The sequence below is a fragment of the Chrysemys picta genome, chromosome 3, assembly GCF_011386835.1.
Source record: "Chrysemys picta bellii isolate R12L10 chromosome 3, ASM1138683v2, whole genome shotgun sequence".
Classification (NCBI taxonomy): Eukaryota; Metazoa; Chordata; order Testudines; family Emydidae; genus Chrysemys; species Chrysemys picta.
This window is the reverse complement of record NC_088793.1, coordinates 78105650-78120822: the sequence shown is the minus strand read 5'-3', so window position 1 is coordinate 78120822 and position 15173 is coordinate 78105650. Positions and strand designations below refer to the sequence as shown.

General features: G+C 39.6%; 1 protein-coding gene across 2 annotated transcripts in view; it reads left to right on the top strand.

Annotated features, from left to right (window-relative positions):
• The window catches only part of ASCC3 (activating signal cointegrator 1 complex subunit 3), a 495794-nt gene that overhangs the window by 161179 nt on the left and 319442 nt on the right, over positions 1-15173 (top strand). For both annotated transcript variants that reach the window (XM_065588248.1, XM_065588249.1), the window contains exon 11: positions 9527-9691. In XM_065588248.1, coding sequence (XP_065444320.1) covers positions 9527-9691 — 165 coding nt within the window. The remainder of the gene's footprint in view (positions 1-9526; positions 9692-15173) is intronic.

Sequence of the window (15173 nt, the reverse complement as noted above, 5' to 3'; positions counted from 1 at the left end):
GCCACATCCACAGGTTCGGTCGATCGCTACTCCCACTCTCTGCGGTTCGCCGTCCCAGGGCAATGGGGAATGCGGGAAGCGGCACGGGCCGAGGGATGTGCTGGCCGCCGCTTCCTACAGCCTCCATTGGCCTGGAGCGGCGAACCACGGAGAGTGGGAGCCGCGATTGGCCGAACCTGCGGACGTGGCAGGTAAACAAACCGGCCTGGCCCGCCAGGGTGCTTACCCTGGCGAGCCGCGTGCCAAAGGTTACTGATCCCTGAAGTAGTATCAGGAGAGAGGGAGGGGAAGAGTGAAGATTTTCAAAAGTGGCTAGTGATTTTGGGGTGTCTAGCTTGAGAAATCTTAAAGGGTCCTGATTTTCAGAGATGCTGAGTCCTTGCCCTCTTGAAACCCAGGCCACTTTAAAATGGCTCAGGTTAAGCAGTCATGGCAGAGGTGCTTAATGATATCTTTGTTTCGGTTTTCACCAAGAAGGTTGGTTGCGATTGGACATCTAACATAGTGAATGCCAGTGAAAATGAGGTAGGATCAGAGTCTAAAATAGGAAAAGAACAAGTCAAAAATTACTTAGACAAGTTAGATATCTTCAAATCACCAGGGCCTGATGAAATACATCCTAGAATACTCAAGTTGCTGACTGAGGAGATATCTGAGCCATTAGCAATTATCTTTGAAAAGTCTTGGAAGACAGGAGACATTTCAGAAGACTGGAAAAGGGCAAATATATAAAAAGAGAAATAAGGACAACCCGGGGAACTACAGACCAGTCACCTTAACTTCTGTATCTGGAAGGATAATGGAACAAATAATTAAGCAATCAATTTGCAAAAACTAGTGATTTTTGGTGCCTCAGTTTATCATAGAATCATAGAACTGGAAGGGACTTTGAGAGGTCATCTAGTCCAGTCCTCTGCACTCAAGGCAGGACTAAGTATTATCTAGACCATATCCTGACAGGTGTTTTTCCAACCTGCTATTAAAAATCCCCAATGATGGAGATTCCACAACCACTCTGACAGGAAGTTTTTCCTAATGTCCAACCTAAACCGCCCTTGCAGCAATTTAAGCCCATTGCTTCTTGTCCTATCCTAAGAGGTTAAGAACAATAATTTTTCTCCCTCCTCCTTATAACAACCTTTTATGTACTTGAAAACTGTTATGTCCCTCTCAGTCTTCTCTTCTCCAACCTAAAGAACCCCAATTTTTTTCAATCTTCCGTTATAGGTCATGTTTTCTAGATCTTTCATCATTTTTGTTGCTGTTCTCTGGACTTTCTCCAATTTGTCCACATCCTTCCTGAAACGTGATATGCAGAACTGGACACAGTACAGCAGTTGAGGCCTAATCAGCGTGGAGTAGTGCGAAACAATTACTTTTCGTGTCTTGCTTACAACACTACTGCTAATACATCCCAGAAGGATGTTCTTTTTTTTTTTTTTTTTTTTTGCAATAGCGTTACACTGTTGACTCATATTTAGCTTGTGGTCCACTATGACCTCCAGATCTCTTTCCACAGTACTCCTTCCTAGGCAGTTTGTGTATGTGCAACTGATTGTTCCTTCCTAAGTGGAGTACTTTTGCATTTGTCCTTATTGAATTTCATCCTATTTACTTTAGACCATTTCTCCAATTTGTCTAGAGCATTTTGAATTTTAATCCTATCCTCCAAAGCACTTGCAACCTCTCCCAGCTTAGTATGGTCCACAAACTTTATAAGTGTGTACTCTATGCCATTTTCGAAATAATTGATGAAGATATTGAACAGAACCAGAACTGATCCTTGCAGGACCCCACTCATTATGCCCTTCCAGCATGACTGTGAACCACTGATAACTACTCTCTGGGAACAGTTTTCCAACCAATTTTGCACCCACCTTATCGTAGGTCCATCTAGGTTGTACAATAACTCCTCACTTAACATCATCCCGCTTAACGTTGTTTCAAAGTTGCGTTGCTACTCCATTAGGGAACATGCTCATTTAAAGTTGTGCAATGCTCCCTTATAACGTTGTTTGGTTGCTTGCTCTGTCCACTCCTTGTAAGATTCTGCGGAAGAGCAGTGACTTTACAAGGGAGCATTGCACAAGTTCCTCTTCTCCGCTTCCTCCCCCTTCCTCTCAGCACTTCCCCCATAGCCAAACAGCTGTTTGGCAGCGCTTAGGAATTTCTGGGAGGGAGGGGGAGTGGAGACACAGCACTTCCCCGCTGCTCGCCCTCCCTCCCAGAAAGTCCTAAGCATAAAGTGCTGGGAGGGATGGGGAGGAGCGGAGAAGCACCGCATCTCTGCTCCTGTCCCTCCCTCCCAGAAAGTCCTATGAGCCGCCTAGGATTTTCGGAGGGGGCAGGGGGTGGAGCGGGGGGATGCAGCATGCTCTGGACAGAAGGTGGAGTGGGGTTGGGAAGAGGTGGGCCTGGAGTGGAGCGGGGACAGGAAGAGGAGCAGCCCCTGGCAAAGTCGGCACCTGTTCTTCTCTGGGGAAGCTGCTGCCTGCAGCAGGCTGCGCCTGTGTGAGGTAAGCCAGGGGCACTTCCCAACCACAGTACAATACAGTACTATACAGTATATAATGCCGTTTGTCTGCCCCCAAAAAATTTATTTGGAACCTAACACCTTCCTATAAGATTTAACATTAAATCTTATGGGAAAATTGGATTCGTTTAACATTTTCACTTAAGGTTGCATTTTTCAGGAACATAGTTACAATGTTAAGTGAGGAGTTACTGTATTTCCCTAGTTTGTTTATGAGAGGGTCACGTGAGACAGTATCAAAAGCTTTAGTAAAGTCAACCAATACATGTCTACCGCTTCCCCCAATCCACAAGGCTTGTTACCCTGTCAGAGAAAGCTATCAAGTTGGTTTGACATGATTTGTTTTTGACAAATCCATGCTGACTGTTACTTATCACCTTATTATCTTCTAGATGTTTTGTTGATTTAATTTAAATTTAATGGAAGGATAATCAAGAACAGGTCAGTAACCAAGGTTTTCAAAAGAGCAGACTTTGAAAATTTAAGGGAAGTAGGCAGTGAGATCATCTGGATTGACTTAAATGTGGAGGAGGCTTGGAATTTCTTTAAGTTAAAGATGCAAGGACTATCCATATTTTGCATCCCAAGGAAGAGGGAAAAACATTTAGGGAAGGGCTCCTTCTAACTGGAAGAATAACCACTTCAAAAAGGATATTAGGAGTAAACAGAGGGCCTCCAAAAAATGGAAGAAGGTATTTATCTGCAAAGAAAGCTATATCTTGGAGACCAGAAATTGTTGGGATAAAGTGAGAATTGCCAGAAGTCAAGCTGAGTTGCACCTAACAAAGGATATTAAAAAAAAAAAAAAAAAAGAGAGAGAGAGAGAGAGAGAACGCGAAGAAAAGAAGTGAGGATGCTAAGCAGCAAGGATGGGATAGAGATTTAGGATAATCTGGGTATGGCTCAAAGTAAATAAATACTTTCCTCAGTTAAGGATGCTAATGTTAAACATGGGGGGGGGGTAAAAATAGGAGAATGCATGGGAATGAGTGTAAAAAAATGGAAATGACTACATCTGTCGTGGAAATAAAACTCAGAGCTTAATGTGCTCCAATTGGAGGTACCAGATAATCTCCATCCCAGAATATTGAAAGAACTGATGCATGAAATTGCAAATCTGGTAGAAAGATATATGATAAAGATATATTTATCAAATTGTAGATAGTACTGTATGATTGGGGAATAGTAAATATAGTACTTATATTTTATAAAGATGGGGGGAAAGGATCCAGGCAACTACAGACCCATTAGTATGACCTGAATAGTATGCAAAGCTTTAGAACAAATTCTGAAGGAAAGAACAACTAAGGGAATGGCAGTAATTGGAAAACGGGATAAAATGCAACATAGGGTTTCCCAAAAACAGATTGTGCAAAACTAACCTGATATCTTTCTTTGATAAGATAACTGTTTTTTTTTAGCTAAGGGACATGGCGTAGATTCTATCTGAACTTTAGTAAAGCATTTGATATAGTACTATATGGGAAATCATTAGGTAAACTGGAGAAGAATGGGATTAGTATAGGAATTGTAAAGTGGATAAGGAACTGAATAATGTGGAGACAATTGGTTGTGCTGAAAGGAGAACTGTTGAGTTGGAGGAAGGTTACTAACGGACTTCCTCAATGATCAACCTTTGGACTGATATTATTTAATATTTTCATTAACCGTCTTGGCACAAAAAAGAAGGGGTGTGCTAATGAAATATGCTGATGACTCAAAGTTGGGGGGCATCATCAATACAAAGAAGAATCGGAGTATAACCAGGATGAACTGGTTGACCTTGAGGACTGGAAAAATAGAAGTGGGATGAAATTTAATAATATAAATGCATTCCTAGCACACCATGGGCTCTTGCTTTGTTGACTCAAAGTTTGTGGATCTCTCATAGTCCTACACAATAAGCCATGCTTTGAAGTTAACCTTCTCATCTGAAGTTCTAAGGCTTCAGTCCTGATGGGCCATCTAGTTAGAGACATACATAATACATTTAGTTACAGACATCAAGACAATTAGTTTCTATGAACAATGTGACAGCCAGGAACAATACTTCATTAGCTAATATGCAGTTTACACATCAAATAAATTCACATCTAAACCCTAAACATCCTTTGACCTAGGGTCAATAAAGTAGAAAGATAGTAATCACAGGAAACAGGTGAAGACAATAACCTTATCATGTTACTAGCTTTCATGCATTTAAAGCAAATGTAATTACCGGGCACATGCCATATACAGATAATGTGATAACATTCCCTTTTGTTCTATTCTAACAAATGAATTAGTACACTTAACACTTCCTTGAGGTTGTGATCTGAGCTGGCTAGCTATCAGCACCACAACTAGGATGTGCAACAATTGAGAATGGCCTGTGGTTATACAGGAGGTCAGGCTAGATGATAATGGTCCTTTCTAGTCTTAAAAGCTATGAATCTGTCATCTCTGTTACACCAATTCAGACAGAATGTGACAAGGGCACTGAAGCTGCACATACTTTTAGGTTATCACTGAGAGCTCTCTGCTTCAGGGAGAAGCTTTACATCCTTTGCAAGGTACATTTGCCCAGCATTGTGGCTCAAATTCGGAGAGAAGTGAACTTTCATGTTGACTGGCTCTGCAGAAGTAGTGTCCCAGATACTGTGATTTGATATTGGGGATAAATGTTGACTTTTTTATGGTGTTATTGTGAAGGAAAATACAATGCACACCAAATAAGAATACAATATATGCTTTAGAACAGGGGTCGGCAATCTTTCAGAAGTGGTGTACCGAGTCTTCATTCATTCACTCTAATTTAAGGTTTTGCGTGCCAGTAATACATTTTAATGTTCTTAGAAGGTCTCTTTCTATAAGTCTATAATATAGAACTAAATTATTGTTGTATGTAAAGTAAATAAGGTTTTTAAAATGTTTAAGAAACTTCATTTAAAATGCAGAGCCACTGAAAATCAGCTCCCATGCCATAGGTTGCCTACCCCTGCTTTAGAATTCAGGAGATGATCATTTAAAACTCAGACTAGCAAACTTGGACCTGTCACCAAGAGGAATGACTTTTCACATTTTAAGTTTAGGGAAATAATTCAGTATCTCAGTTACCATTGTCTGTTAACTGTTGGAAGCTGACTTTTTATTAGAACTCATTTAACAAAGACCAGTCTCTTTAACAAAGCTAACTCCACTTCCTGTAATCGCATGTTCTTCCAGCAATATTGTTGATCTAGCTAAGGTTCCTGTGTCAATTATTTGTGAAGATATTTTGTGGTTCATGAAGATCCTTGGAATCCGAGTCTAGTGATCTGAGAAGGTCTACAAGAGTGAATTGGTGAAAAATCAATAATTTTTGTTTCAGAGCGGTAGCCGTATTAATCTGTATCCGCAAAAAGAACGAGGAGTACCTTAGAGACTAACAAATGTATTTGAGCATAAGCTTTCGTGGGCTACATCCCACGTCATTGGATGCATGCTGTGGAAAATACAGTAGGAAGATATAGAGACACATGAAAAAATGAGTGAAAAAACAGACTCCAATGAGAAACTGCAGAATTGGAATTAATTTGCAAACTGGACACCCTTAAATTAGGCTTGAATAAAGACTGGGAGTGGATGGCTCATTACATAAAGTAAAAACTATTTCCCCATGCTAATTTTTCCCCCTATTGTGGCTCACGCCTTCTTATCAACTGTTGGAAATGGGCCATCCTGATTATCACTAAAAAAGTTTTTCTCCTGCTGATAATAGCCCACCTTAATTGATTACTCTCGTTATAGTTGGTATGGCAACACCCATTTTTTCATAAGTGTATTCTCTATCTCATAATCCATGAGAATATCAAATAGAACTGGATCCAAGACAGATCCGATGAAGTGGGTTTTAGCCCACAAAAGCTTATGCTCAAATAAATTTGTTAGTCTCTAAGGTGCCACAAGTACTCAATAATTTTTGTAGCTTTCCTAGCTGAGTAGGGGGGTTGAAAGGAAGAACGTATTATGAGAGCTGGGGCAAGATATTCAAGAAGCTGTGGAAGAAAGAGGTGAGGGGAAACTGGGAAGAACAATCTCTGAAGCAGACCCCAACATTTTGGGAAGAGGGAACAAAATTATTGTGGATCCCAGACCAGCTTAATCTTGATCTACCCTTACAAGTCTTTCTGAAAAAAAACATTAGCGAGTAATGAGAGTATTTGGTATATCTTCCTTGTTTGTATCTAGGAAGTGGAGTACTAATTTTTAATAATAGCAAGCAGGCTATTTCTTCCGTTACTGTAGGATATTTCAGTTATTATAAAGGTGGACAAGACTGAATCTGGCATTCTGTCACAGGAAAAATCTTGCAAACAGGGCCGGCTCGAGGCACCAGCCTGGCAAGCAGGTGCTTGGGGCGGCCGCTCCGGAGAGGGGTGGCAGGTCCGGCAATTCAGCGGACGGTCGCTCACTCCCGCTCAGCGCGAAGGACCTCTCGCCGAATTGCGATCGCGGCTTTTTTTTTTTTTTTTTTTTTTTTTTTGCTGCTTGGGGCGGCCAAAACCCTGGAGCCGGCCCTGCTTGCAAAAATGGATTGCTAGGAGTCTTACTGTAAAATCTTTTCTTAGATTACAGCAAAATTTTATAGGATGCAGGTAGCTGCTATGTGAGCTTTGCTAGAGACTTTTGCTATTCTTACATTCACTCTGGAGACTGTCATCTGCAGAGATGATTGTCAATTTATTCTTCATGATTCTTCATGATGTTTCAGTTCTGAGCTTCTGAAAAGCTGAGATTCAAAACTGCATCCAGTTTTGAAAAGTAAGTTTTTAAAAAAAAATTTAAGGAAATTGCAGAATGTTTTTTTCTTGCAAGACCTTAAGGTTAATTCTAATTTCTGGTGTGAAGCATTGATTTTTTTTAAACACGAAACACTAAAGTGAATGTGGCTTTTTTTCCCCCAGTTCAAAGTTGAGAAGGATTGTTTTGCTATATGTACTGAAAAAGTATTCATATTTTTTTTATTTAGATGTAAATAAATGAAAGTGTCCTTAAAAGTTCATCTTCTGTTTTTACTATAGCTACATTTAATATCAAAACTCAAACTAGAATGACTCGGTATCCACTCTCCAAACATATCTCTTTGAGAAAACCATGTATTCAAAGAGGATTCAGCTTTTAATCATAGATTGATTTTTATAACTTGCAGATAAATGTTTCACAAATATATGATATATTAATAATATATGATGCCCATTTTTATTGCAAGCTATTATGCGAATTCTTGGTCGTTTGAGACTGGCAAGGGGGTATGGATCTTACCTTCTAGATCACTGGCGGAAATCTGGCCCACATCAGTAGTAAGCGAAAGCAATCCCCAACTACTCAGTGGCATATATAAAATGATTAGTGGTGTCAGTCCAATTCTTAGAGGACAAGTGTATACATTACTAAAACCCCATCACAAATTGACAATCTTATTAACAGTCATAGCAAAGGGAGCAAATTTCAAATACACTGCAAACTGAACTATCCTCTATTTGAGAGAATCCTTCCTGGTTACGGGCAAGATGGAAAAATGGTCACTTCTATCTATTTTCTATCACTAAATAGCAATACAATCACTAATAAAAAAAATTCTGAGCCTGTGTTAATACTGGGAAGTTAATCAAAGAATCCTTATGCCCCATTGTTCATTAAAACAAGAAGAGCAGTCTTAACTTTATTCATATGATTTATAGAGCAAAACTTTCTAGTTTCTTAACTCTTGTAATCTCAGTCTCAATGAAATATCCAGGCCTGAACTGTAATTATTCTCTTTAGTTTACAAGTTGCTTTTCAAATATAATGGTATTACTGTAAGCTTTATTTCAGTAGTTAAAATGTGCTTTTCTACTGAACCTAAAGAAAGAGAGGCAGGTAAGATTTCTACATGTCCTTGAAGTCTGAGATTTATGACTATCAGGGCAGTGATTTATCACATCATTTATAAGGATAAAAATAAACAACAAATGACTGTCCTGAACTCACAGTAGGGTGACCAGGTGTCCAGTTTTTGACCAGAACACCTGGTCAAAAAGGGATCCTGGCAGCTCCAGTCAGCACCGCTGACCGAGCCATTAAAAGTCCAGTTGGTGGTGCTGCTGGGCTAAGGCATGCTAGTCCCTACCTGTCCTAAGGCACCGGGCTGCACTCCAGCGACCAGCAGGTCCGGGTCCCAGGTGGGACAATAAGCTGGTTTTGGAAAAACTGTCTTTAGCCACTGGTCACAGCTCCTGAAGGAAAATCTCGTGCAGGGGCCAAACCCAACTGGATCTGCTAGAGGAGCCACAGTTGGTGAATAGAGGAGCTGCAACCCAGAGGTCCAGATCTGAGTGGTTGAACAGTGGGGTTCTACATTGGAGAGAAGTAAAGGAAGAAAATCCTGTCACCTGAGGAGTACCCTCAAGAGGGGCTGCAAAGGGGTCTGAAGTGGCCTGTAACTGTGACAGGTGGTGAAAATTGGAAGCATGCTAGTATTTTATTTGCAAAAAGAAGAACTTTTTGCGGATACAGACTAACACGGCTGTTACTCTGAAACCTGTCAGTATTTTATTTATCACTTTTATCATTCAGTGAGACTTAGTGTATGTCTACAGTGCAGTTAGACGCCTGTGCCAGCTGACTTGGGCTTGCATGGCTCAGGCTAAAGGGCTGGTTAATTGCAGTATAGATATTCGGGCTGGGACTGGAGCCTGGGCTCTGGGACCCTGCGAAAGGGGAGGGTCTTAGAGCTCAGGCTTCAGCCCGAGCCTGAACATCTGCACCTCAATTAAACAGCCTGTTAGCCCAAGCCCTGCAAACCTGAGTCAGCTGGCACAGGCCAGCCCCGGGTTTTTAATTGCAGTGTATGCATACTCTTAGTCTCCTAGTCACTTAAATGCTTTTGAAAATTTCACCCGTAGTGTTAGATCGCTAGAATTGTTAGTTTTGGATGTAGTTGGCACGGATTTTCCTTTGTGGATGCTTAGGATTCTTTTTCCTGTTTGACAGATGCTTGTGACCACTCCAGAGAAATGGGATGTAGTGACAAGAAAGAGTGTTGGGGATGTAGCACTCTCTCAACTTGTAAAGCTCCTGATTCTTGATGAAGTGCATCTGTTGCATGAAGACAGAGGACCAGTGCTTGAGAGTTTAGTGGCACGCACCTTACGGCAGGTAAGAGTAAGAATCTTCACATTGACTTTCAGAAATAATTCAAGAATAAATAGAATTCAGAGGTAAGAAATCAAGTATTTTAAAATATTACCTCATGGTACTTTGGCAGCATGTAATTCTTTTAGTTGTAGTAAATACTACAATACAAAGGAAGCAGATGTATATTTCATTTTTGTCTAGCAACGTGTCATATTAATTGACTGGGAAGGGATGTCAAAAATTATATCATGTAAATTTTATTTGTACTACTTTTGGCTACCAGTGTAAGGGGAAAATCAGAGTGTTTTTCATAATTAAATAAATGTTATATGTGAATAACATTTTTAGAATTAATGCTTCATTAATGAATTATTAGTGTCCAAGTTTAGCCAGGACTATGAATGGAAACTTAAATTTTACTGGGATTTTTCAATACGAAGCGAAATCTGCTGATATGATACTGTTTGTGGCAGAGCATGAATGCAAAGTAGTAGATTGAAACTAAGAAGATTTATAGTGCTGCTGGAAAAGCATTCTCTAAAGGAGTAGTAGAAACAAAATATTACGTGATACTCTGGTATTTTCTAAATATCAGAGGGGTGTATAGCAGAGGGGAGAAGGAGGGGATGGAGAGCATAGAAAAATACCAGATTCTCATGATCCATTACAAACAGAAGAGGTTCAGAGATGGACAATGAATATGATTAGAGCCATGGGATAGGATTCCATATGAAGAGAGATTCGAAATTTAGGACTGTTCAATTTAGAGAGGAAGTGAATAAGAAGGACATGATAAAGTAATGAATGATATAAAGACGATAAAATGGAGTTCCTATTTATCCTTTTTATAATACAAGAAAAAGGGTACCTACAATGAAATTATCTGGCAAAACAATTAAAATAGATAAAAGGAAATATTGTTGTGCTCAACACATTGATCTGTGGGGTCAAAAAAGGATTAGACATTTCTTTGAACAATTAGCGCATCCACAAGTACATTGTATAGGACAACTGTTTTAGAAGGGCTTATAAACTCTCACGCTTTGTGGCTGAAGTCAACCATTAACCAGCAGGGGCTAAAAAGAAACTTCCTTATAGGCAGGTTATTCCATAAGAGCCAACTGAAGGTTGCTTGTATGTTCTTCTGAAATATCTGTTTCTGCTCACTGAGGGACAGGATACTGGACAAAATGGACCACTGGTTAGATCTAATGTGGTAATACTGATATCCCTGTGTAAATGCAATATAATTATTACCATTGCTACTGCTGCTACAAAATGTTGGAAAACTCTACTTTGTGCTAAGATCCCTTGTCTCAATACAGCTTTAACCTTCCAAATCAGTGGATTTTTGATGAGTTCTGTGCAATTTTGCGTACAGAGTTTTTTTTTCTTTTGAGGGAGGTATTGTTTGTTATCCCAGATGTCTTATGAAAAGGACCAGATATTCTAGTGTTGATTTCTCTATTTCTACTGTAGAAGATCACCATCTACATACTCTTTTGTTCCTATGAGACTTGCAGCATCATTTTTTTATAGCACAAAGATATTTTGTTTCAAATTGATATCACTGGAATTTTAAGACAATCAAAACTGAACTTGAATCACTGTTGGACTTCAGCTCATTTTGTGTCCAGTAAATATGCAATTAAATAACCGTCCCGCCTCCCCCCCCCCCCCCACCCAAAAAACAAACAAACAGAAAGGAAAAATCTTAAACCAAAAACAAACAGAACAACACACCACCAACCACCATAGTTCAGCAGAAATTGCAGCATGAGAAATGGAGCCCTCGTGAATTGCCACTTGCTTTCATAATGGCAAGAAGAAGGAAAAAATGGAGAGTACTGCAAATCTTTATAACGGAATTTGCAAAATTGTGGGGAAGGGAAGAGAAATGAATATCAAAATATTGAGATAGAAGGAAACCTCACTATGATAGACACATTCCAGAAGAGAAGGATAATCAACAGAGAAAACAAAACTGTGTAAACAGAACTGTTTTTAAAAGATTGGAAGGTAAGCGGTAGAACCAAAAAAAGATCAAAACGTTTAAGAATAATGAGCCCTCCAGAGGTGAAGGGCAAACAAGCTGCATCTGTTTTGAACAATAGCTGCCTAATATTCTTAAAATGGAAGCAAAAATTTGTGAGTTTGCAATCTGCTTTTTATAAAATAAAGAGTTCATTGCTGCATGAGGAGCTACAAAGGAAGAAATGCCTATTGTTTCCATTTATATTTTGCTTTAGACACATTAAAGCAGGTTACTGCCATTGACTTCCTTTTGGTCAGGATTTCACCCTAAAAATTATAGAATAGTTGTCTCAAGACAATCATATATTTCTTATGCCAAAACTCTGTTTTATTTAAAACAAACATAAAAAAGACTGGCTTTTTAAGAAAGAGAGACTGATGTGGACTTGAAAACAATGAGACAAGAAGCCAATATGGAACCTGCAACTTTATTAACTGTCAGGGACTTTTCTCTTCCCCACAACACATGCACAAACACACACACACTCTGTCTCTGTCTGTCTCTCTCAGATTACCAGCAGGGCCATTCCAGTGCAGGTCACTAAAGACCCAGGGTTCTACAAACTTGTGCATGATATGAGGGCAGGGCCTCTTCTACACCTCCAGACCTGGGACCCAGAGTACCAGCCCTACTTTCCTTCACGCAGGAAGTAAGAGAGATGAGATGACAGGAGCCATGTGCTGTGTGACAGATGGATGCATGCCTCCTCACTATGCGATGTCATGCTCTGGGCCCATGCCCACACAGCATATTGGAGAAATATAGTCTAGACGAACTGTGACTGAAAACATCCCTGTATTCATACCCTAGACGCTATTGTACTAATCCTTATACAAAATATGCCTTGTAAGGTATAATTTGAAAATTAAGAACTCACTGGTCAATAATATCATGGTGAAATGTATGTAGCAACATTATATGTAAAGTTATTAAATCCCCTTGTATGACGATCTTATCACATGTTCAAAACCTCACAGCCCTGCCCAGGCAGAAGTGTCCTGAATGAAGAAATCTGTGTTTACCTCAATTTTACATATAAGTAATAAACAGGGTTCTCATGACAGCGGGGAGAGGAGATGGCAGGAGACAAAGCAAATTTGCATTTAATCAAACACAAGTGAGAAGAACAATTCACCTTCCTTACTGTGGGAATAAAACTTTGCTTTGAGCTGTAATTCTTGGGAGAATCCACTTCAAAGTTAACTGGACTATAAAAGAAAAGGGCAGAAAACCCCAAATTCATGCTCTCTCTTTGACATAAGAAGACAAAGGAACCAGCCCTTTGACTTCAGGGGGACATTCTGGTCTGAGAATTTGGTTAGACATGTTGCTGGGTACATGTGGTAAGGATTTTACCTTGAACAAAGTCTATCTTAAAATGCTTTCTGGTAGCTAAAACTTATCTTTTTTTCTCATGTAATCATTTCTGACTTTAATTCTGATACTTGTATTCGCTTAAAATCCTATCTTCTTTTGTTGTTAAACTTATAGCTCACCATTGAGCTGGAAGGGCACATCAAGTGGGGTCTTTCCGAGATCTTCCTTGGGTCCAGTTCTATTTGATATTCTCATGGATTATGAGATAGAGAATACACTTACGAAGTTTGCAGATGATACCAAGCTCGGAGGGGTTGCAAGTGTTTACAGGATTAAAATTTAAAATGATCTTGACAAAACAGAGAAATGGTCTGACAAATTCTAAGCACTACACTTAGGAAGGAATAATCAGTTGCACAAATACAAAATGAGAAATGACTGCCTAGGAAGGAGTACTGCAGAAAAGGATCTGGGAGTTATAGTGGATTACAAACAAAATATGGGTCAACAGTATAATACTGTTTGGGGGAAGAAAGCAAACATAATTCTGGGATGTATTAGCAATACACATAAGTAATTCCTCCACTCTACTCAGCAGTGTAGTATTGTGTCCAGTTTGGGCACTACACTTCAGGAAAAATATGGACAAATTGGAGAAAGTTCAGAGGAGAGTAAATGATTAAAGATCTAGCAAATATGACCTAGGAGGAAAGATTGAAAAAAATGGGTTTGTTTAGTCTGGAGAAGAGAAGACTGAGGGGGGACATAACAGTCTTCAAGTACATAAACGTTTGTTATAAAGAAAAGGGTGATAAATTGTTCTCCTTAACCAATGGGGACAGGGCAAGAAGTAATGGAATTAAATTGCAGCAAGGGAGATATAGATTAGACATTTGGAAAAACATCCTAAATGTAAGGATAATTAAGCACTGGAACAAATTGCCTAGGGAGGTTGTGGAATCTCCATCAGTGGAGGTTTAAAAGAACAGGTTAGATAAACACCAGTCAGGATCGCCTAGATGATATTTAGTCCCACCTCAGAGCAGGGGACTGGGCTAGATAATCTACTGACGTTCTTTCCAGTCCTACTGTTGTATGATTACAAGGACCTCCAATTGGTCCCTTTTTGACCTCCCAACTGCACTGGAACCTGCCACCAAGGAGCAGTAATCAGCTTACACATCTACCTGAATCCTGCCAGGCAGCTAGAAAGGCATCCACCTGCTGCCTGAGGTCTTTTTTTGTTTGTTTTTAATCACCCCATGTTGGATAGCTGTACTCCATCCTGTCAAAACAGTTCTTCATCTTCATCACTCAAGGTTTGCAAGCATGGCAAACCATTCTGTACTAGCCTCTGCTAATCTCTGAATGAATTGTCCTTTTGATCCACCGAGGATACCACATCATCCATCCATGATCTTCTTTCTCTGCCTCATGTTCTTCCATCGGTTTTCCCTTCTAGTGCTTGTGTTTAGGGGCTGCCTGCTGAACTTCTTAAATTGTATTCTATAAATAGAATCTTTCATTTAGTAAAATCTTTGACTAGTGTTTGCAGAGTTCCAGTCATTTCCAGTACTTTTTCGTTGGGAATATGACCTATCCTTGACACTTTCAGAACTCCTCTATATCACCATAATTTGAGGGATTGAAATTTATTGATTGTTTGAATGTCCTTGTTTCGCAGCCATCATTTAACACAGACCAAATGTAAGTTTTTCAGAGCTAGACTTTATTCTTCAGATTTATATCTCTTCTCATCAGATGTTTATTTTTGCAGAATGTCTCTTTAGCTCTTTCTATTCTGGTGCAGACTTCAGTATCTGATCTTCAAGTATCTTCTCTAATGATGCTTCCTGAGTATCAGTAGCTTTTCAACTGATGTACGGCTGTGTCGCTCACTGGAATCTTGCATGCCATCATAATTTGTCTTGCCACGTTCAATTCTAGATCATATTCTTTGCCATATTCATGTATAATTTTCCACTAACTTAATCAGATCTTCTTCTGAATCAGCGAACCACATTGTCATCTGCATAGTGAATGTTCACCTGTTTCCCATTTATCTGAATATCTTCTTCTGTTTCTTCAGGCTGGGATAATTTAGTTGGTGTTGGTCCTGCTTTGAGCAGGGGGTTGGACTAGATGACCTCC